This window comes from Chiloscyllium plagiosum, unplaced genomic scaffold (genome assembly GCF_037043375.1).
Source record: "Chiloscyllium plagiosum isolate Xiang-an unplaced genomic scaffold, Cpla_swu_hap1 HiC_scaffold_8, whole genome shotgun sequence".
Lineage (NCBI taxonomy): Eukaryota > Metazoa > Chordata > Chondrichthyes > Orectolobiformes > Hemiscylliidae > Chiloscyllium > Chiloscyllium plagiosum.
This window is the reverse complement of record NW_028270146.1, coordinates 83,016,734-83,041,562: the sequence shown is the minus strand read 5'-3', so window position 1 is coordinate 83,041,562 and position 24,829 is coordinate 83,016,734. Positions and strand designations below refer to the sequence as shown.

Here is a 24,829-nt window from a genome sequence, read left to right as displayed (position 1 = left end):
TTGTTCACCTGTTCCACCAACCAATGTCCTATAGAACTTCTAAACTATACTCATAGTTCACAAGAATTCCAAGTTTTGTACTGTCCACAAGTCCTGAAATTGTAAAACATTTATCAGTATAATGTCTATATTTAAACATTTTTGGTTAACTATCCAACATACAAGCTGTTTTTACAAAATGGAATGGGAAGCATTCCAAATTTGTGTGGACACTGGCTAGGAAACAGGAAACAGGCCAACATAACAGTGGCTGTGGGCAATAGCCCATAGAAATATTTGCTTTATAACTTGTTGTTATGGAAACACATGACTTATTAAAACCCAAGAGTAAAATTACCAATTGTGACCTACTGCAATGTGAAATTTGTCCTACTATATTAATTTACTGAGCACCAGATTTAACAAGATTTACTTTCATGTCAACTTCGGACATTTCTGATCACTCAACTTAAAAATACCATCAATTCGGGTTTGATGCTTTCTGCTACATTTTATCTTCCCAAAAAATCATATCCAATTTCTAATCCAAATGTGAGGAAAAGTAAACAGTTTGATTTTTGACCAGTCAGAAGGTTCTAAGAATAGTTTGAGGTTTCACTTGTGATGACTAATTAACTTCTTTTAAAATAAATTAATAGTTTATGCACTTTGAGATTGGGTATTTCCAACATGCGAAACTGCAAAATATTATTGGGCTTAAAAGCTGCCATTCAAAACAATTATTACTCATCAACTCTTTTAATGTAACAGATTAACATTGTTTTCGAATAGATTTATTGCTTTTTTTCCTAATACTTCTGTCAGTTTGACTGATTTTTTAAAAAGTGAATCTAATAAGTTATTCACTGGGGGAGAAAGGTTATAATGTCTTGGCTAGATTAAAGTCCTTATACTTGCTGGAATAATAGAAAATCTACAATTTAAAATTTAGCTCAAAACATGTTCTCAATTTTCAATTAGGTGCATTGGCACAAATTATATTTTTACAATAAAGGTATAAAGGTGTCCATAATTTATCAGTGAACTGTCATATTCAATCACATTGGAATCCTATCCATACACCAAAGCAGTATAGTTAAAAGCGCACTTCTTCTTATTAATCTTCTTATTTGGTAGCCTCTCAGAGTTCAGGAGGACCTGTCATCCTGGCTGAATAGTCTGCAAACTCTGCCTCAGTGGTAGATGGTGTGGGGAGGGAGAGAGTGGATGGTGGGGGAGTGGGGCAGGGGGTATTTGATGAACTTGGTGGATAGGATGCTCTGGGTTCTGCACACGCTTTCCACTGATTGTGCTTGGCCTCCATGTGCTCCACTCAGTGATACTTGAAGTAGTTGGTACCTTTACAGAAGCTTCATCTCCAGTCTGTGCATTCTAGGGCAAGTGATTCCTGCCACGGAAGTGATGCATTTGTTTAGGAAGGCTTTCAGACTGGATTCATAACACCTTGAAATTAAAATATTTGATGATCCTAAAAATTGCTCAATTTTTCTTAATCAGACTTTACAAATAACCAACCTTGGACACAAGTTTATAACTTAAACAAAAAATAACAATTCATTGTTAATAATGTAACTTTAGCTGAATACAGATTAACATCTACAATCTAAACCTGATTTTCTTTGATCACCAAGCACACTCTCACATCAAGAGACATAGTTGAGGGATCAATTAAAATTAAAGAATTGTAGGTTAACAAACTGGCAACTATTCTAATGATGAATAACAAGCCTTCATGAAATCTGATGGGTTGCATCCTGTTTGAATTCCAAAGTGACCTGTCAATGCAAACAGCTTCAGCAGACCTCTGCAGACTTTTCATTATTTCTTATAAACTGGAATTATTTTCTCAGGACTTTCAACAAGTTGTCAACTGGAGAGTAATTAGAGAGGGCAAAACCCAAAAACTCATCCTGCAGCTTTATAACAACACTACCTCCTGCCCAAGAACTCCAGTCAAAACCAGTTCACCCTTTGCTTTCTCTTTGTTTCATTTTCCGATTGTCTGGCCAGCATTGACCATTGGCCTTGATAAACCAATTCAACATGCAACCAGCTGCCAGTCCCTGAGCATAACAGCATCTTGGTGCCGGTTCACTTATAGTGTTCTTGGAGCATTCATTAACTTGGTTTGTCTTTCCAGGCTAGTTCCTAACAACAAACATCATTCTTTTGTTTTTTTTTAAAACAAGCTGCTGTTCAAAGTTCAGTCTCAACTGTAACACTCAGTTCCAAACCAAAAATGAAAAAAACCAGAAAAATTATGATAGCCTCAACAACTATAACAAAACTCAGGATACCTAAATGGCACCACATCAACTTGCACCATCAGATCTGTCCTCTATGTCAGATCACTAATTTTCTACACAAATAAGTATGGGGGTCTTCATTCTAAATTGCCAACAAATTAATATCCACATTCAATAATGTGCTGCCATTTAAAATGAATGGAGGGAACTAGGAAAAAACAACTAAGCCAAAACAGCATTACTGCTAGCATTTCAGTACTATAAGGTGCAAGTTCAAAATTGCAACTGTATCCTTAAGTCTGGTATTTTAATTGGATCACATAGAAAAACAAAAATACTCTCAAAAGTGTACAATTCCATAGCAAAAATGTTAATAAGAAATGTCTCAAACTATTTATTTTCTTTCCCTTTTTTAAAAAAAGTTTATTCCAATGCCACATTCAATTTTCTTATCTGTGCTGATCCAATGCAAAGATACAGCTAGAATACAGTTAGTTATAAAACCTAAGAATTGTAAAGTTCCAAATATTTTAATAGAAATGGTTTTCTCAACCTGACCAGAAGACCATAAGATGTAGGAGCAAAATTAGGCCATTCAGCCAAAGTGTGTGTATCCTGCCATTTGATCATGGCTGACATGTTCCTCAACCACATTCTCCTGCCTTCTCGCTGTAACTCGTGATCCCCTTTCAAGATAAGAACGTATCTATCTCTGTCTTAAATATACTCAATAACTTGTTTTCCACAGCTTTCTGTGGCAATTAGTTCCATAGATTAACCACTTTCTGGGTGAAGACCTTCCTCCTCATCCCAGTTCTAAAGGATCATCCCTTCACTCTGAAGTTATGCCCTCAGGTCCTAGTCTCTCCTGGTAGTGGAAAAAACCTTCGCCATATCCACTCTATCGAGGCCTCTCATTATTCTCTACGTTTCAATGAGATCTTCCCTTAGCCTTTTAAACTCCATTCAGTATAGACTCGGAGTCCTCGACCACTCCTTCAATGATAAGCCCTTCATCCCTGGGATCATTCTTGTAAACCTCATCTAGACCCCCTCCAACACTGACACATCATTCCTTAAGAAGTGCTCATAATATTCTAAATATGGTCTGACCAGAGCATTATATTTATATAGCCTCAGCAGCACATCACTGCTCTTCTATTCTAGCCCTCTAGAAATGAACACAAACATTACATTTGCCTACCTAATTGCCAACTGAACCCCCATGTTAACCTGAAGAGAATCGATAACTATTTCCAAAGCCTTTCCCGGTTTTGAAAATGGACTACGCATCTATTCCTCTTACTAAGTGCATAACCTCACACTTTCCCAAGTTGTATTCCATCTGTTATTTCTTTGCCCACTTTTCTAACCTATCGAAGTCCTTCTGCAGCTACCCCAACTTCTTCAATACTACCTGCCTCTCTACCTATTATATGTCAGCTGCGAACTTAGCAACAATGCACTCAATTCCTTTGTCCAAATCATTTCTGTATAACGGGAATAGATGTAATCCTAATATGAATCCCTGTAGAACTCCATTAGTTACCACCTGCCACTCTGAAAAAGACCACTTTGTCTCCATTCTCTGCCTTCTGCCAGTCAGCCAATCTCTACCTAAGCCAGTAACTTGCCCAAAACAACCACGGATTCTTAGGTTATTTAGCAGCCTCCTGTGTGGCAACTTGTAAAAGGCTTTCTGAAAATCTAAAGAGATCACGTCCACTGGCTCTCCTTAGCCTAACTTACTCATTACCTCCTCAAAGAATTCTTACAGATTTGAGAGACATGACCTCTCCTTGATGGAGCTGTGTTGGCTCACCCCTATTTTACCATGCACTTCCAAGGATTCCTGAAGAAGGGCTTATGCCCGAAACGTCGATTCTCCTGTTCCCTGGATACTGCCTGACCTGCTGTGCTTTTCCAGCAACACATTTTCAGCTCTGATCTCCAGCATCTGCAGACCTCACTTTCTCCACTTCCAAGTACTCTGCAATCTCTTCCTTTATAATGGACTAACGACGGCATTAGGCTAACCAGCCTATAGTTTCCTGTCTTCTGTCTCCCTTCCTTCTTGAACAGGGGCATTACATTAACCATTTTCCATTCCCTTGGCACTATCCCTGACTCCAGTGATTCCTTCAAGATCACCAGCAATGCCTCTGCAATCTCATTTATCTCTTACATTATCCTCATTTATCTATTACCTTCCTGATGATTCTGGGATGGTCCATCTGATCCAAATAATTTATCCATCTTTAGGCCTTTCAACTTCCCTGGCACCTCTCCTTAGTAAAGGCCACTACACTCACCCCAGCCCTTTGACTCTCTTGAAGTTTTGACACTCCGTAAAAACTGCTAGAAAATGGAATATTCATGTAATTTCTTATTATATTACTGCAGATAGTAATAAAGCTCTATTGATCTACATCTTATTACTCCAACAAAAACAAGTTTGGCTCAGTAAGCGGTTTCTTTTAAATTTATGTTCTGATACTTTTTGCTCACCCATCTTCAATGCAAAAATATACTTTGAAGGTAAGCTATGCAAAATCAGTACATAATTACCCAAATATGGTAGTCAAAGGAATCATTCAGAACTGACCTCGAAAAAGACTGCCTACAAAGATTTGATAATGTCCGGAGCACTGGTTTCTCTTTTTGATATTACACTGACATCTGTTGGAGAACCTGCCTGGTTCAGTAGTAGTGAAGCAATCAGCCAAGCTCATTAGCCATTAGATTATAGAATTTGCAAACAATAAATCAGGAATAAAAAACACTGATTATATTTCACATCTCAATCAATTACAGAGAGCAAAAGGAAACTGAAATTTTATAAGCAAACTTAAAAAGTATGATTGTTGAAAATGTGCAATATTTAAATATTTGAGACAATAAGAGTCATACTCCCAAACTTTGCTTATCAGGACCTGCAAGTTGTTCACAGTAACTGTAAACACAGAAAACCTCACTGAACAAAGTTTAACCTTTTCAATGGTTTTAACAGCATGAACAGTGCATGAATTGTTTTGGTTTACATCAATTCACTAGTACTATGTTGGTTGCAACTGTGAAGAATGCAGCAGGATACTTTGTGAAGCAGGAAACAATCACTACTATCAGCATCTGGATTTAGTCCACAAGAAATAGAAGCAGAAGTAGGTTTTTCTGCCCATTAAACCCGCTCTGCCATTCAATGAGATCACGGGAGATCTGATCATCCTCAATTCCACCTGCATTTACCTTAAGTAACTCTTAATTCCCTAACTGATTAAAAATCTGTCTCAAACTTGAATATGCTTAACAACCCAACACCAACGGCCATCTGCAGTAAAGAATTTCATCGATTTACTACCCTCAGAGGAATAAAGTTCTTCCTCATCGGTCTTAAATGGGTGACTCCTTACTTTGAGATTATGCCTTTTGCCCCTAAGCATTCCCACCAGAATAAACAATCTCTCTGTATCTACCATATCAAGCCCTCGAGGATCTTGCTACGACACTGAGCTGAACCCCTGTTACTTAAACCCAAAAAACCAAGAACAATGAGTAACAGAGAACTCACAAATTCTATTTGGAGAAAATACCATCAATTTATTTTTTAACTCCAAAAAGTTAACATTAAACAACTATTCACAATTCTAAGTCCCCATTTGTCTTAACTGTTTATTATCTGCCTATAACTTGATAATAATATGCTGTTCCAACAAGACATTTATTAAAATTACATCAACTTAATTTCAAAACCACACAGCCACTGTGGTCTTTTGTGTCTGTCTTCTTTTGTGTCTGTCTTCTTCTGGCTGAGGTTGTCCCTGGGTCATCTTCTTTCCTTGTACTGCGAGTATGTTTCATCTGAAAAGGTACAGTCTAGATGCAGTTGCTCTCTCTCCAATTTTCAAAATGCCTGCATTTTTATACTCCCAACATCAGATCGTCGCATTGGTTTGAGTTTGGCAAAACAATAAATTCAAACACTTTTGGGTTTGAGTATCCTAGGGTATAATTTAAACTGATTGTTTAAATTTGAATTGTTGTCAAAACAGCAACCAAAACATAGGTATCCCTTTCACAGCCAAATGTTACATATTTTCAATTGTCCAAGTACACTCTGGGACTGCCATCTCGTCATATACACAGGTTCTGTAAGCTCTCAGTTCAGAACAGCATTCACCTCTCTTAAAGGTACAATTCACGCCTTCAACTTCATAACAAATCTTACATGTCCTCTTTCATTCATCTAAACTCCAATGAATATAAGCCCTATGTACTCAACTTGCCCTCATAAGACAATCCGGCCATACCCAGGATCAACCTAGTGAACTTTCTCTGGACTGCCTCCAATGGCATTATGCTTTTCTTCTGTCAAGGGGACAAAAATTGTGCTTAGTACTCCAAGTGTAGTCTGACTAATGCCTGGTATAGTGTAAGACTGCCCTATTTTTATACTCCACTCTCTTCGAAATAAAGAATTACAGTCCATTTGCCTTTCCTATTACCTACTGAATTTGAATTTTAACTTATTGTGATTCAAACTAGAGGGCTCCCAAATCTCTTTGTGCTGCAGCTTTCTGCAGTCTTTCCCCACTTAAGTAATAGCCAGCTTCTTTTATCTTCCTGTCAAAATACATGAACCCAATTTTTCCATCTTCTATGTATGTGCCTACTTACTGAACATGTCTATGTCCCTCTGAAGGCTTCTTGCTTCATCATATAACTTGCCTTTCCACATGAGGGTGGCACAATGGCTAGCACTACTGCTTCTCAGCACCAGGGGCCTGGGTTCGATTCCTGCCTCAGGCAACTGTCTGTGTGGAGTTTGCACATTCTCCCTGTGTCTGTGTGGGTTTCCTCTGGGTGCTCCAGTTTCCTCCCACAGTCCAAAGATGTGCAGGTCAGGTGAATTGGCCTTGCTAAATTGCCCATAGTGTTAGGCGCATTAGTCAGGGGTATATATAGGGCAGGGGAATGGGTCTGGGTGGGTTACTCTTCGGAGGGTCGGTGTGGACTTGTTGGGCTGAAAGGCCTGTTTCCACACTGTAGGGAATCTAATCTGATCATATTTTGGTGTCATCTACAATTTTGCCACATTGAGTTGCATCATCAAAGTCATTAATACATATCATAAATAATTGTGGCTCTGGCACTCCACTAACTGCAGGTTTCCATCCTGAAAATGCTTGCTTTAAACATCATAGTCTCTTATCTTATTAAGTAGCCTTAAGTGCCTTGTCGAATGCCTTTTGGAACTATACCACAGAATAACTTTACAACAACTTGAACAACTGTTGGATGCCATTATGCAAAAGATAGAGGTTTTTACATGATTGTAAATTGAAATTGGCAACGCGAGTTAGGCATAAGTAGTGGTACACATACAAGATACGATTCTTTCCTATTCAACACAAGCATGATGCTTCAACAATTCAGAACTGAAATTTCATTGAAAATTCACTACAAGTCAGGTCTTTCTTCTCCTTCATTGCCCAACTCCCTGGGTTGGAAGTCAGTGATATAATTTTAAAAAGGGTAGTTAAAAGATACAATTGAAAAACGTAGTGCTAATGTGGAGGGAGATAAAGAAGAGAAAGAGTAATACATCAATATTTCCAATGTAAACAAAGGTACACCAGCAAAGCATTTCAGATGTTGGAAACCTGAAATGAAAGCTGAAAATGCTGGAAAACACTTAGTAGGTTTGGCAGCATCCATGGAAAGAGAAACAGAATTAATCTTGAAACATTAACTGTTTCTCTCTCCAAAGGTGCTGCCACTTCTGTTGGGCAATTCCAGAATTATCTGTTTTTATTGCAAAATACTCATTTTTCTTTGGGGAAGTTTCATCATCATTGATTAGCAGCCAAGGGCAGAAATGTTTCAGAGGAGGCAAATTCTTAAACATTTTGAAAGTGCTATGCGAAAAAAGCATGCATATTGTAGTTACATAATTCATTGCCAGAAGAAAAGTAACCTAGAGCTACTTGGTTCTCAATCTTCATTCCAGTATGTGGAAATTACATGTATACTTCCAGAGAAAAGTATATCTATGAGACTCATTAATTACGGTTGCAGAAAAATAGACATGTTTTGAATGACTGTAAGTACCAAGTTCTAGCAATGACATGTGCATGATAAGTTAGGTAATATAAACCAGTCCTTTCCAAAAGGAAATGAGTAGAAAGAAAATCACTTATCAAATCCCATAAGCTATCAAACTTGAAGTGACATCTTAGTGCACAGATGCAATGTTCAAAGATTGTAGAGTTTCTAAGAGCCTTATTTTTAAAAGCATTCCTGCATGTCATTAAGGATTATAAAAATGATAAGAATCTGCCTCTGTACAAAGCACCCATTGAAGTATCAGTTTTTTAAAATATGCGCATGATTCAAAGAACAGGAATTTTAAAACAAGAGATCATTGAAAATTTCTTAGTTACCAAAGCAACAAAATGCTTAAAGGATGTCCAGATGTTTTCCCCCAGATCTAGTGTTTGATTGAAGGAAGCTAATTATTTTTTTTAACCCTTTATCCAATGGACTCTTTTATGGGCAGTTTACACAGACACTTACTGACCACTGGATTTTGTCAAGCTCCCAATCTACAAGTGCCAGCATGAACACTTTTTTGCAGATAGTAGGGGGTGGGATCTGGCACCAGGGAGAAGAAACAGCTCACCAGCTGAGGCCAATATTCACTGCATATTGAGAAAATGCAGAAAGATAATCTAATTTCTATTTGCTAAGCTCAATAGTGTAGAAATCAAATGCAGTACTCCAGTGCAGTTAGTGATTGATGTCAGCGAACGTGATAAGTAAAGAACAGTAATACAATCTTGGACATCCTGGTCAGAATGGCTCAGATCAATATTGTAATTACCAACTCAATTGTGAGAAGTTACAGTTCAATCTGATGAACAATTATTGAGACTATATCTATGTGATTTCTGTGGACATTCAAGATTAGTTTTCTATTAAGTTTTGTCAATATAATTTGATGAAGTCTCCCTCATCTGTCCTTAGGTTAGAAATAGCAGAATTTATAATATCTACAAAAATACATTATTTTAGTGGAGTGCATGGCTGTCTGCTAACAGGGTTACCTTCCAAGACTACTTGATTATATTATCAGCCGATCAGACCTAGAGTTCAATTTTATGGGTTAAGGGAATGGTGGAGATGAAAATCTCCATGTCTTTCGCGATTATCTTTTCACTGATCATATATTAAACAATTTGTCAGAGGTCCAATCATTTGATTTCTACAACTGGAAGTAGCTTCATTAGGTAATTTTAGAAAATTGGAATTTGTTTCTGTTAAATTAAAACTAACCAAGTTAGCCAGAATGTAAATTATTTGAGCTGAATTCACAGCCCCAAGGTGCCATCTCAAGATAATGTTTTCACGCCTGCTACTTAGAATTGCCAGGGGACCTGTGACATCTCTTTCGCTTGCATGGAAGGAAATTTAAACAATTAATTATAGCATGTCTTTATTGTTCAACTTCTTTTTGCGGTATTTGGACATTTCAAACAGCTCCCTGTCACAAGGTAATGTATCCGCAAACATTTACACCCTCCTAGAAACTTGTTGGGTTTAAACATCTTGCTGTATCCTGAAGACATTCTCATTCCTCATAAGAGTTCCTCAATGCCATTACGCTCCATAAAACGCACAAATTCCTCTCATTTCCCCGGCTCCTAAATACCTCATCGCAGCTGCAAATATTCATTTATAAGGTATGGCATAACTGACAAGCTCAGCATTTACTGTTATTCTTAATTGCCCTTGAAGATGGGCTGTTTTCTTGAAAGACCGCAGGACATTTGGAGTAGGCACAGCATTAATGTCAAGAGCAGTCAGTCTCACTTCACGTCCAAAATTCAGTTTTTCTTTCAATGTTTCAACCAAGGCTGTGATGTTGTTTGGAATCAAGCAGTTTGGAGGAACAAGAAGTAAGCCCCAATAAGGAAATTACTGTTGAGTCAGTGCCACTTTATATAATCTTGCTGATGACTGAGAGTTGACTGATGAGAGTGGGAATTGGCTGAATTGTTTCTGCCTTGCTTATCATAGAGAAGATATCCCTGGCTAATTTTTCACACTGACAAGAGGGTGGCAATGCTGTTGGTGTATTGGACTGGTTTGGTTCAGAGGAATGGCCAGTCCTGGAACATAAGAGTTGAGCACTATTATCAGCGACCACGGCCTTTTCTATAACCAGTCTACTCAGCTGTTTCTCGATATCATACAGAGCTGAAGTCTTGTATCTATTATGCTGCAACTTCATAAGTGGTCAAGGTGGATCATTTGCAAATGGACAGCCTAGTATACAATGTGGATCTGGTAAAATGATCAAAAGATCACAAATGTGAAAGGAGTCTATGCAGAGGTGATAATGTAAGTGATTTTTGAGTTAAGACCACCAGTGAGGAACCATCAACAAGCTGTGAACCATTGCAAGGAACTAGCAGAGAATCAGAATAAGAATTGGTCCAGACTGCTAAAAAGCTAGAAACTACAACAGGATGAGCCAGTGAATATCCCTCAAGTGTTCATCATGTTCAAAGGTTATGGCCAACATCTCAAAACTCTTAAAATCAGTTGTGCATGCCCAACATTCAGGCTGCAAGTTAAATTTTGTAAAATTCATGATTAAAAACATGCTTTCAAGTAGCCCCCAATTAAAGAAAGTTCATAAACAGAAACATTTGATCTGCTGAGTGAAATGTGTAATCCCTTCAGAAATTGATACCATGATGGATGCTTGAAAGAACAGTAATACTGGAACAGTGGGTGTACGTCAGGAGAGAGCATTGATCAAAGTTCTTACTTGTAATTTTCAGCATGTTGTGAAATACCCATCTGTAGGGACATGGAGGGGGAGGACAAGATAACGTGGAACGGTCATCTTCCTCCTCTAGCTATAAAGTTCAACAATACCAATGAGGACAGATAGATTGTGGGTGCCAAATATTGTAACACATATAAAGGCTTCAACCTGCTGCTCTTATTAATCATTGAAACATACCTGGTCGTAGAGGAGAAATAATTTGTTGATTTAACTTAATCAAGTGTGACAATACAGAACTTTACAAACCCATTACCACACAAATTTCACAGACAGTTAACCCATCAATTAAATATTAGGTAGTTTTCCTACCAAACAAGAAAGCAATTAAGTGTTCTACAATGCAACTTATCTCACTGCTGCATGTTGCTATGAAAGTATACTTTCAAAACTATATGGCTTCTGTTAACAGGGCTGGGAAAAGAACATTTAATGATAGGAGAAAAGTGCATCTTGTTAGTGTTGGCCATAATTATGGCATAGCCCGAACATGAACATATGATTTAGGAGTGGAAGTCACCCAACTTAGCTCCTTGAGTCTGCTCACCCCTACAGTTCAAATCATACTGATCTTATTACTCACCTGTCCTGCCTACCCCAATATCCTTTCACTCACTTATCTTAAAAATGTTCAAAAAATCTGCTTTTTGAATACTGGAGTTTGGATGTTATGTTGCGGTTGCACAAGACATGGATGTAGGTTTGCTCGCTGAACTGGAAGGTTTGTCTCCAGACATTTCGTCACCCTACAAGGTAACATCTTCAGTGGGCCTCCGGTCGAAGCACTGCTGATAATTCCTGCTTTCTATTTATATATTTGGGTTGATAATGTCATTTCCTGTGCTTTTCTTTTCAGGGGGTGGTAACGAAGCTGCATCAGAACATTATTTCGATAAGCCAACACATACTGCAGCACAGAGGAACTACACAAAGCAGAGAAAAATCACCTATACTGTGTAGGGTGTAGGTTTACTCGCTGAGCTGTAGGTTTGATATCAAGATGTTTCATTACCTGGCTAGGTAACATCATCAGTGGCGACCTCCAAGTGAAGCGAAGCTGTTGTCTCCTGCTTTCTATTTATATCTTTCTCCTGGATGGGGTTCCTGGGGTTTGTGGTGATGTCATTTCCTGTTCTTTTTCTGAGGGGTTGATAGATGGCATCTAGATCTATGTGTTTGTTTATGGCATTGTGGTTGGAGTGCCAGGCCTCTAGGAATTCTCTGGCATGTCTTTGCTTAGCCTGTCCCAGGAAAGATGTGTTGTCCCAGTCGAAATGGTGGTTTTTTTCAACCGTGTGTAGGGTTATGAGGGAGAGAGGGTCGTGTCTTTTTGTGGCTAGCTGGTGGTCATGTATCCTGGTGGCTAACCTTCTTCCTGTTTGTCCTACGTAGTGTTTGTGGCAGTCCTTGCATGGACAGAATAAGACAGAATTCCAGAAAATGAAACCCGACGGGACCAACACCCCACGATTCTACGGACTACCAAAAATCCATAAACCAGGAGCCCCCCTCAGACCTATAGTCTCGCTACCCGGAACACCAACTTACAGACTGGCCAAAGAACTACACGCAAGACTGAAATACCTAGTAGAAGAGTCACAGCATTCCATCCAGGAATTCCTAAAAATCATCAAAAACACCAAAATAGAGGAAGACAAAGCAATGATCTCATTCGATGTAACAGCACTGTACACCTCCATCAACATCGACCTGGCAAAGGAAACACTTACCACACTTTTAGAAGAGACCATCACACACACACCAACCACCATCAATCACATTACCAACGAAAACATCATGAAGCTAGTGGACCTGTGCCTCACCACCCACTTCACTTTCAACAACATAGTCTACAAACAAACCAACGGCACACCCATGGGATCTCCGCTATCAGGATTCATAGCAGAAGCAGTAATGCAAAGACTAGAACAAACAACCCTATCAACCATCAAACCAAAAATCTGGGTCCGCTATGTAGATGACACCTTTGTCATCACAAAACGAAACAAGATAGAAGAGACATTTAACATCATCAACAACACCCTCACAGGCATAAAGTTCACCAAGGAGGAAGAAACCGACAACAAACTCACATTCCTGGACGTCACAGTCGATAGAAAGGACAACGGAGAACTACAAACCTGCGTATACTGAAAACCGACAAACACTGACCAAATACTTAACTACACCAGCAACCATCCCAACACATACAAACAAAGCTGTATCAAAACACTATTCCAACGAGCCACACACACTGCAGCACAGATGAACTTCAAAAAACAGAGGAGAACCACCTATACAATGTATTCAAGAAGAACGGATACTCAAAAAAAAATAGTGCGCAGATTCCTCAAGAACAAACCACGACAAGCAGACCAAACACAGCCAGAAACCCTAACCACCTTACCATACATCAAAGAAGTTTCAGAAATGACAGCCAGACTACTAAGGCCCTTGGAATCCTAGTAGCACACAAACCCACCAACACTCTCAAACAAAAACTAATAAACTTAAAAGACCCAGTACAACCCATGGACAAAACCAACGTCATCTACAAAATTCCTTGCAAGGACTGCCACAAACACTACATAGGACAAACAGGAAGAAAGTTAGCCACCAGGATACACAAACACCAGCTAGCCACAAAAAGACATGACCCTCTCTCCCTCATAGCCCTACACACAGATGAAAAAAAACACCATTTCGACTAGGACAACACATCTATCCTGGGACAGGCTAAGCAAAGACATGCCAGAGAATTCCTAGAGGCCTGGCACTCCAACCACAACGCCATAAACAAACACATAGATCTAGATGCCATCTATCAACCCCTCAGAAAACGAACAGGAAATGACATCACCACAAACCCCAGGAAATCCATCCATGAGAAAGATATAAATAGAAAGCAGGAGACAACAGCTTCGCTTCACTTGGAGGTTGCCACTGATGATGTTACCTAGCCAGGTAATGAAACGTCTGGACATCAAACCTACAGGTCAGCGAGCAAACCTACACCCTAAACCTCAACCAGAGCTACAAACCTTCACAAACCTTGCAAAAACCTATATTGTGTATTCAAAAAGAATGGGTACCCAATGAACACAGTCCACCGATTTCTCAGCAACAAACGCAAACAAGCAGACAAAACACATCCAGAAACCCTAGCCACTCTCCCCTATACAAAAACATCTCGGAAATGACTGCCAGACTTCTCAGACCCCTTGGCATCATGGTAGCCCACAAACCCACCAACACACTAAAACAGCAGCTAATGAACTTGAAAGACCCTATACAGACAACAAGCAAAACTAATGTCATTTACAAAATACTGTGCAAGAACTGTAACAAACACTACATTGGACAACTAGCCATCAGGGTACATGAACATCAACTAACCACATAGAGACATGCACGAGAATTCCTAGAAGCATGGCATTTCAGCTGAAACTCTACCAACAAACACATTGAGTTAGACCCCATCTACCACCCCGATAAAAGAACAAGAAATGACATCACCACAGCAAATAACATCACCAACCCAAATATATAAACAGAACGCAGGAATTATTATCAGCAGTGCTTCGCCTGGAAGCCCACTGAAGATGTTATCTAGTAAGGTGACGAATTGTCTAGAAATGAACCTTCCAGCTCAGCGAGCAAACTTACATCCAGAACCTCAACCTGAGCTACAAATCTTCTCAAAACACGCTGTACAAGACATCGATGAGTCCACTTTTTCAAATACTGCATATGATTCTGGTCAGCCTGCTATCGAAGGAAATTGTTGAATTAGAAAGGGTGTGGAAAAAAATTTACAAGGATTTTCCTGGGGCTGGATAGTTTGAAGTAGGAGAGAGTGGATAGGTTGGGGTTTTTTTTCCCTGGATTACGAAGGCTGAGGGGAGACTTTACAGTGGTTTATAAAATCATGAAGGGCATAGATAAGGTGAATAGCCAAGGTCTTTTTCCAAGGGAATACAAAACTAGAGGGCATAGGTTAAGGCGAGAGTGGCGAGATTTCAAAGGGATCAGAGGGGCAACCTTTTCACACAGAGGCTGGTGCATGTACGGAATGAGCTGCCAGAGGAAATGGTAGAGGTAGGTACAATATAGCATTTAAAAGGCATCTGTTAGCTTGAATCTGTTTTATTTCTGTATTTGCTTTTCAGTAAAAGCTGCTAATCATCGTGACTAACTCTGAACAAATGCTTTTGCTTCTTAACTACAACCATTAACACTTCATATGCCTTCTGATCCATGATTCCTTTGTCATTTAATTGCTTCTGATTTCTAGTTTATCCTAGAGTTCCTTCTATTCTTCCCCTACTTTTGATGATACATAACTCATCGCATTTCTACACTAATTCAGTTCTGATTAAGCCATTTTTGACATTTTAACTTTTAAACTTTTTATTTCTAAATAGATGTTGCCTGACCTGCTAAGTATTTACAGTAATTTCTACTTCCATCTCAATTGGAGACATTATCTTGTTCAAGTTGTTGCTGAAATCAAGTGAAACTTCGAATACACTGGATTCCTAATTTGGGACATCACAAGCAGAATGCACAAAATGTAGGAAAAGACAAGAATGGCAATCAAAATTTGTGTCATTTCTTAAGTCTAAAGTTACAAAATATGAATTGGTTCATGAGCTTATTTTTCTTGTGCTTGCAGTCATGTTTACAGTTAGCTATACTTCACATTTTCGAGGCATCTGCAGGTGGCGATAATATGTGCCTACAATTTAAGCCCGGATTTGACAGCTAGCAGTTTTAAACCTGATGCTAATCATCTCAACTATCCACTTTAAAGACAATGTTTATTAAAGCATTTCTCAAGTAGAGATCAAGATAATTATTATCATTCAAAAATGTACTGTATACAACAGTAAGTGACACTGCTACCAAGAGTTACCTTACAGCCAAATAAAATTGCCACACTTATGCAGAGAAAAAAAATCTTTGTAGCATTGTTGCTCCATCTGCTGGTAAGTACAGTTTATACTGAATATGCACACATTTGAGAAAGTAAAGGCCCAGGTAATCCAGTTAGTTAGGCTGTTTATAGGAATAACATTTTTAAAAACTTATTAATGCAAATTGTTTAGCAAAGTCAACAGGACATATGGGACAGTGGTGAACAGCAGGATTTGTTTTTAAACAGTTAGAAGATTAAAAATCTACAAGGATTATAGGTAAACATTAGTGCATTTAATATCGGAATCAGGAACAGAAGGAGAGAAAAAGAAAGTTTGCATCAAAAGAAAGATGAAAAGGAACAGAAAGAAAAAGAAACGTCAATGATCTTGGAAATTTAAATCTGTTTCCCTCTCCCCAGATGCTACAAGATCTCCACCTTCACAACTGCATACTTTCTGATGAAGAGCAAGTGACTGTCAGGCACTAATAGTTATACAATTGTTAAAATGGTACACTATAGTTGCTAGACACCTTTCTAATTATTTTTAATCAACCTCTGTGGTAGATGGGTTTTGGAACCAGAGCTTCTGGGCAAGAGGTTGGGTAACTATCTCAGCACTCAAAGCTTTTTATAAGTTTAATGGGCAATCGTTGACAAATCATCAGTCTGATGAAAATCAGCAGGAGGTTAAGAGCAAGATCCTGTTTCTATGAAGCTAATGACAGCATTACAAAGTAGTCAGCAACTTGCAGTCATTCTCAAAGGGATGTTGGTGAACTCAGTTGGCTGGATGGCTGGTTTGCAATGCAGAGTGGCTAACTGTGGGTTCAATTCCAGGAGTGGCGGAGGTTACCATGATGATCCCACCTTAAGCTCAACCCTTATCTGGGCATGGTGACCCTCAAGTTAAACAACAACCAACCATTTATCTCTAATGAGAGCGCAGCCCTTTAGCAGCTTTACTTTTATTCTCAATTCATGGGTTATCTTTTCCTCATTAGAAGCTACTGTTTAATAATAACAGCATGGAGTATTCAGAACCTGCATTGTTATATTTATAATTTCAGGTAATACCTTGCACTTAGTAGAACAGTTATTTTCTTACCAGAACATCATGAACCAAAGCTTGGTATGTCCACGTATGATGTAATGGAGTTGCCAAATCTATATTTCTGTCTACAAGTATTAATAAAGGTCTTTGGAAACTGCCAAAAAAAAAACAGACCAATGAACATGAAACTGTGAACATGCAGATTATATTTAGATATCCTGCACGAAAATAAAATGCTATTCATTTGCCAACATACTTGAACAAAAAGTTCAAGTATATTATTGCATTTCTTTGGGAATCAACATTTCCTCTACAATGCTTTTCCAAAAATAAAACTTAAATCGTAAGAGTTTTAAGATCACATATTACAAAAGGTTAATTAAACTTTTTGCAAATATAGTATTTGTTTTTTCATTGTACAGGTGGAATGATCATTTACATTGTCAAATCGCTCAACATTCTAACTTTCAAAATAAAATCAGATTAGTTGTCTGAAGAGCCAGCTGACAAACTTTACAATATTGAGTTAAAATTTACAAAACAGACTTAACTAGAATCTCATAAGGAATCACACAAATTAATGAACCAGTGAGTTTTTGTTCTTCTTTATTTCAAGAATATCTAACTATGACAGCATTTTCAGTCTTATTTATGCTAACCTTTAAAAACAGCAGTTATATTTATGAATGAGTCCTACAATTTCATGGAGAGGGCAGGAGGAATATGTTTGCTCCTCCTAGCTGACCAGAAGTGCCAAAATAGTCACTCATGTTGAAGAACAGTTGTTCCAACTTGCATTTCACTATTGAGTTTCCTAACCCAAGAAAATCAGAATAGCAGCATTTAAGTTCAAATTAGGCACAAATTAATTATAATTATAAGCATCCTGCCTCTCAATTGGGTAAACTCAGATTCTACATCCTTCGAAGGCGGGTGTGTGAGGTGTGAGGGATGTGACATACTAATACACACACTGTTAAGTTTCATCCATGTTAAAACATAGAGAGAAATAAAAAAACAAAGAACTGTGGATGCTGGAAATGTGAAATTAAAACAGGAATTGCTAGAGAAACTCAGCAGGTCTGGCAGTATCTATGGAGAGAAAGCAAAGTCAACGATATGGATCTTGCTTTCTCTTCACAGATGCTGCCAGACCTGAATTTCTCACAGTAATTTCTGTTTTTGTTTTAGAACACAGATGTGAGTTAGCTCTTCATAAGGCTTGTATTCAAAGGGTACCCAAATCATATAAGTAAGCCCTTCAAAAAACTCTTGAAATAAATACCTTCCAGTTTGTGTTAGAATACAAATAACTTGCAGAAATTATAACAGAATTATTCTGTAGACTAATTCTTGCAAAAGATTCTTCCTTCACTCAGTGATATAACTACATATGCAGGAAATCGTACCAAAAGTAAACACATGCCTATAAGTAGCTTGCTTAAATTTGCTCAACTGTAAAGAAGCATCTTCTTCGAGACAAGACTGATTTCTGAACATAGAGTTAAAGTATGGTACCTGAATTGGCCTCCGCCAAGGCCATCTCCTGTGAAGAGACTATTTCTGGCATCTCGCAGATTTTCTCGTAGCTTCTTGTCCAGTTTCTAAAACAAAATAACACACACACATAGCAGAAAATAAGGAAATCATAACAAAAATATTACACTTAAATATGAAACCTCCCATATACAGCAGTGACTCATTTGAAGTATTGCATATAGAAATAAAGACATAAGCTTCACATTATAGAATGGATTATGCAAAGTACATGGGAATGAAGAAGTCTGAAGAGCCCTGGATATTGGGCTTGAGACTAACATTACAATGAGAATGATGCTCTGGTACCGTCAAGCTCAGTAGCACATAGGTGAATGACTAGACTCAAGCTCAGTGATCAGGTGAATGATCAATTTAGACAGTGGTCCAGTGGAGTGACTCGTTGGAACTCAGAGCAAGGACTGAGGCAGAATGGAAATTTCAGTAGAATAATTGTGGCTTCACAGCAATGTTTGAAGCAGCAGTTTCAAAGTATTTATTGTAATAACTTACTATTTTACAACAGAGGCTGACCATTTCAAAAGATATTTTATTGTCTGTAAAGCACTTTCAGATGTCTTGAAATCAGGAGAGGCAGAATATAAATGAAAGACAGTCACTGTTCTCAGGATGTACCTTTTTGGCCCATAAACACTTTTCAGAAGTGTAGTCACTGTGGAGTGTAGAAAAGTGATTTTTCCTTTCCTCGCCTTTTATACTGATATGATTATCAAGGTTTGTTAATCCTGAAAGGGTCAAACCAATGCCACAGGTGGGAACTGAAGCAGGTGTGAGACCATTTATTTTTTTAAAAAGCAAAATGGCAACACCTGCTTCAGTAATGAAGAAAGTACTGTTGTTTGCTCAGACCTAATATTGTGGATGGAACACTACTTGTTGAAAATATGTGCAATGTCCCTGTTCACATTTTAAGGCCTTACTACGGAGTGTGGCAACTGAGAATATGTGCATTGTGAATGCGATTCCTTACAGGAGCGTAATTTTAAAGACCTGATAATACGAACATTTCCTATATATAAGAGTAGCTGCTGTCCACTGTCCTGAGGTGGGTTCTGACTTGCATATAAAATGACTTGTAAACATACTCCAGAATGGAACCTATTCGCATTTTGGGGGCTACCTGTACTACCTGGTTTAAAATTTTTAAAAATAAGTTTTTACAATGCTTTGTTCCTTTAATTTTTTAATGCATTCTTTTATGGGATGTGTACATTGTTGGCAAGGTTTGAAGTTTTGCTCTTTCCTAACTGGCCCTTGAACTAAGTGACCACTAGACCACGTCAGAAGGCACCTAGAAGTCAACACATTACTGGAAGTTTGGACTGAAACAGGTATGGATGATGGATTTCCTTCCCTAAAAAGCATTACTGAACCAGATGGATTTTTACAACATCAATAGTGGATTGATGGTTATCATTATCGATGTTAGTTTCAAATACAAAATTGTCAATTGAATTTATTTTCCACCAACTGGTGTAGTGGTATCTGAACCAGTGTCCCCAGTACATTATTCTGGGCCTCTGAATTATTAATTTAGTGACATTATCACAAGATCACTGCTACAAAGTACTACAAATGAATTGTTGGATCTGTGAACTATTTCAAAGCTGTGTACTTTTTAAAGCAAGCTTAAGCTGTGACTGAAAAATTATGCCAGGTTTAATCAATTATGCCAGGTATAATGAATTACAGAAGCCCAATACTCTGAAATATCCATCTTTAACACCTCTTCCTTTCTACCACTCTGCTCCTTCAAAAGTGCTCCTTAAAATTTACCTCCGTAACCAAAGCTTTAATTTTCACCAACATGTGTTTCTGGGTGCCAGTATCAATGTTTGTCAGATTCCATGCTGTGCCTTTGGACAATTTACTCTGTTAAAGTTGCTGGGTAAATAGAGTCATAGAGTCGTACAGCATGGAAACAGACCCTTCAGTCCAACCCGTCCATGCCGACCAGATATTCCAAACCAATCTAGTCCCACCTGCCAGCACCCAGCCCATATCCCACCAAACCCTTCCTATACATATACCCTTTCAAATACCTCTTAAATGTTGCAATTCCACCACTTTTTCTGGCAGCTCCTTCCATACCCGTACCATCCTCTGTGTGAAAAGGTTGCCCCTTAGGTCTCTTTTATATCTTTCCCCTCTCACCCTAAACCTATGCCCTTTAGTTCTGCACTTCCTGACCCCAGGGAAAAGACTTTGCCTATTTACCCTATCCATGTCTCTCATAATTTTGTAAACCTCTATAAGGTCACCCCTCAGCCTCCGACGCTCCAGAGAAAACAGCCCCAACTGTTCAGCCTCTCCCTATAGCTCACATCCTCCAACCCTGGCAACATCCTTGTAAATCTTTTCTGAACCCTTTCAAGTTTCACAATATCTTTCTGATAGAAGGAGACCAGAATTGCCCACAATATTCCAACAGTGGCCTAACCAATGTCCTGTACAGCCGCAACATGACCTCTCAAACTCCTGTGCTCAATACTCTGACCAATAAAGGAAAGCATACCAAACGCCTTCTTCACTATTCTATCTACCTGCGACTCCATTTTCGAGAAGCTATGAACCTGCACTCCAAGGTCTCTTTGTTCAGCAACATTCCCTAAGACCTTACCATTAAGTGTGTAAGTCCTGCTAAGATTTGCTTTCCCAAAATGCAGCACCTCGCATTTATCTGAATTAAACTCTATCTGACACTTCTCAGCCCATTGGCCCATCTGGTCAAGATCCTGTTGTAATCTGAAGTAACCCACTTTGCTGTCCACTACACCTCCAATTTTGGTGTCATCTGCAAACTTACTAACTGTACATCTTATGCTTGCATCCAAATCATTTATACAAGCATTGTTACTGAAAACTTGTCCAGCATGCTTACCTTCAAAATGGAATAAGCTTGTAATCAGAGGCAACTCCATATGTGCTTGTTAATGCAATATTCACAAAAATGGGGCATTTTTCCTTTAAATTTGCATTTGTCAGGTTGAGAGATTTTAGTGGTGGACTTAAATATACATACAAGCATCATCTTTGGACACTCAAAATCACAAAACACCTTGCTTTTCCTTGACTATCACTTCCAGGAAATGTCATATCTATATGAACAGGCAAATAGCACCTCAGTTTAATAGGTGTAACACTCTAAAACTCTTCAAAGCACAGGTGAGATTACTAACAACTGAAAAAAGCAAACACTAAATGACTTGGAGAGAAGTTTGCTCACTGAGCTGAAAGGTTCATTTTCAGATGTTTTATCACCATAATAGGTAACATCATCAGTGAGCCCCTAGTGAAGCACTGGTGTTACGGCCCAAACTCACTGACTTGCTTTACTGACCATTTGGAAACAAACCTTCCAATACTAGATAATGTAAATTTTGAATATCAAATAGCTACATATATACAAGCTTTTCAATTGTTCATTATGTATAGCGTTTTAAAAGAGCCATGAATTGTCTAACACGTATACTGAAGGAAATTAAAACATATATTCTTACCACTGCTACCATATCAGCTGCATTCCCACGAGGACAACGTATAATTGGAACAGCACCTGTGAAAAGAAGAAAATAAGCCTATAAGATTTAAATGTTGCAAAATTGATTTACATTGGAACAAGAGGCTGACATTTCTTCTAGTTATTTTTCTTTCTGTTCCTCACACATTTCTTACTCTATACAGTATAACAAAGGTACAGTCTGGCAATTTCCTTTGATAAGCAGCTCACATCTGCTTGACTCTCCTTATTGTAACTTCCACGAGATCTGAAACTCAACGAATGGGAATGGCAGAAGTGCAATCATATATCACATTCAATTGCTGTATGAAAGCTTAAGTCATAACTGAGCAATCCAAATTAGTCTCATTGTTTCTTTATTGTAGCATTTACTTCATTTTGTTAAAACCTGACACTCTTTCACCTCAACTAACCCAATGTAAGATTTATTGCTCTTTTAGATTTCAAATACTAGATTCCTGCATATAATGTCCAATAATATTGATTGCAGAATTATTGGAAGTTTTCTTACTTTCTTCTAAAACATGCATTTTCTTTACACTATTTAACATGTTATTCTAGTTTAAAGGAGCTCACAGTGACATAAGCAGGAATTTATTGCACCGTACATACCTATTGTAACAAAGAAGCAGAAGAGGCTATCCACCAGGGTGTCCATAATGTTTTCCATTTCATTATCAGTGATATCAGGTCTATTGATTGCTGAAAACAGATATGCGATTAAAATTCTTTAAAAGTCAAAGTATGTGCAAATCAAGGGAGTAAGGTGAGAGGGCTGGGGAAAAGGGAAGATGAAAGCTGATTAGGGCATGTGATAGATTAGTCATAGAAGTTAAAGGGAGGAAGGAACTGAGAAAAATCACTATCACTATAGAAAAAGACTAGAAAAACTAAGGGAATTGAGGCTGACAGGTTCCCTGGATTCGATGGCCTGTAACTTAGGGTCTTAAGAGAAGCTACAGCAGAGAAAATGGATGCATTGGCTATAATCTTCCAAAATGCCTAACATTTTGTTAAGGTCCCAATAAATTTGAAAAAGCAACTACAGCATCTCAATTCAAGACTTATTTTCTCTTTCTCACAGGTGCTGTTCCAAAAATGATATCCTCGTGGGAATGTGGCTGACATGGTACACAGAATACAAGAAATTATAGCCTACATCTGTCATTGGGAAAATACTAAAATCCACTCTAATGAAGTAGTAGCAAGATTTTTAGAAATCAAAGTACAACCATGATTTGGAGATGCCGGTGTTGGACTGGGGTGTACAAAGTTAAAAATCACACAACACCAGGTTATAATCCAACAGGTTTAATTGGAAGCACACTAGCTTTTGGAGCGACGCTCCTTCACTATCACCTGATGAAGGAACGTCGCTCCGAAAGCTAGCGAGCTTCCAATTAAACCTGTTGGACTATAACCTGGTGTTGTGTGATTTTTAACAAAGTACAACCAGATAGTCAGCTTGGATTTATGTGATGGAAATTGTGCTTTTAGAGTTCTTTTAGGATGTAACAAGCAGTGTGGATAAAGGGAAATCAGCAGATACTTGAATTTCCAAAAGCATTTCAGTTATTGCCACAGCAAGGATTACTAAAGATAAGAGCTTATGGTGTTTAGAGGCAATATATTCAAGCAAGGATAGAAGCTTGACTAATTAACAACAAACAGAAAATCTGAATAAATTCATCTCCAGTTGATAAGAAGTAAAGTGCCTCAGGGATCAGCACCAGGGCCTCAACTATTCGCAATCAATATTAATTACTTCGACATACGGAGGGATCTAGTCTACTGCTGTCAAATTTGAATATAGGCTGGAAAGCAAGTTGTGAACAGGATACACAAACCTTCGAGGAGATAGGGTAGAGTGGTCAAGAATGTGGGTTATGGAGTATTATGTGAAAAAAATTAATATTCAATTACATTAAACTATAATGAAAGTGCCTGCTTTCAAGGAAGAATAGAAAATTACTTAAGTGGAGATAGACTACAGAATGCTGTTATACAGAAAGATGTGGATGCCCTTGTACAAAAAGTTTGCATTGCAGGTATTTAGAAGTGCAAACAGAATGCTGCCTTTGTTTCAAAGGGGTAAGACCATTGTACCTAGACTGTCGGCAATAAGTCTTTTAAGCTGCTTGGCTGTGTGCTCTGACATTCTACACATGACAATCAGCAGCAGCATGTTAATTGCGGCACTGACTTAGTTCTGGAAAATGCTATTGTGCATGTGCCTCAGAGGCTTGTGCAGCTGGTAAAAAAAGTAGAGGGAATGCTGGCACTTGGCACAGTTCTGGAGTCCTTTTGCAAGCTAGGATAACCTTTCATCGGAAGCAGTTCAGAGAAGATTCATTAGGCTGCTTCCTGGTATGAAAGGGTTATCTCATGAGGAAAGGTTGAACTTATACTCATCAGAATTTAGAAGAATGAGAGGATCTTATTGAAACATGGAAGTTTCTAAGGCAGGGTTAACAGGGCAGAGGTATGAGAACAATTCCTCTCAGGGGATGTAGGACTAGGAGGCACAATTTTCAATAAGGGGTGTTTTATTTCAGAGCGAGGTGAAGAAGAGGGCTGTTAATCTTTGGAATCCTCTTTCCCAGAGAATAGTACAGGCTGGATTACTAACTACAATGAAGGCTGAATACCTGAAGCAGGTTATGAAGTTAATGCTGCATCACAG

The 24,829-nt window shown here is 38.4% G+C and overlaps 1 protein-coding gene across 3 annotated transcripts in view; it reads right to left on the bottom strand.

Annotated features, from left to right (window-relative positions):
* Nucleotides 1-24,829, bottom strand: part of scfd1 (sec1 family domain containing 1) — a 160,810-nt gene that overhangs the window by 107,018 nt on the left and 28,963 nt on the right. For all 3 annotated transcript variants that reach the window (XM_043698046.2, XM_087990041.1, XM_087990040.1), the window contains exons 7-10: nucleotides 22,759-22,848; nucleotides 22,127-22,182; nucleotides 18,588-18,673; nucleotides 17,124-17,223 (exon numbers count right to left, since the gene is read on the bottom strand). In XM_043698046.2, the coding sequence (XP_043553981.1) occupies nucleotides 17,124-17,223; nucleotides 18,588-18,673; nucleotides 22,127-22,182; nucleotides 22,759-22,848 (332 nt within the window). The remainder of the gene's footprint in view (nucleotides 1-17,123; nucleotides 17,224-18,587; nucleotides 18,674-22,126; nucleotides 22,183-22,758; nucleotides 22,849-24,829) is intronic.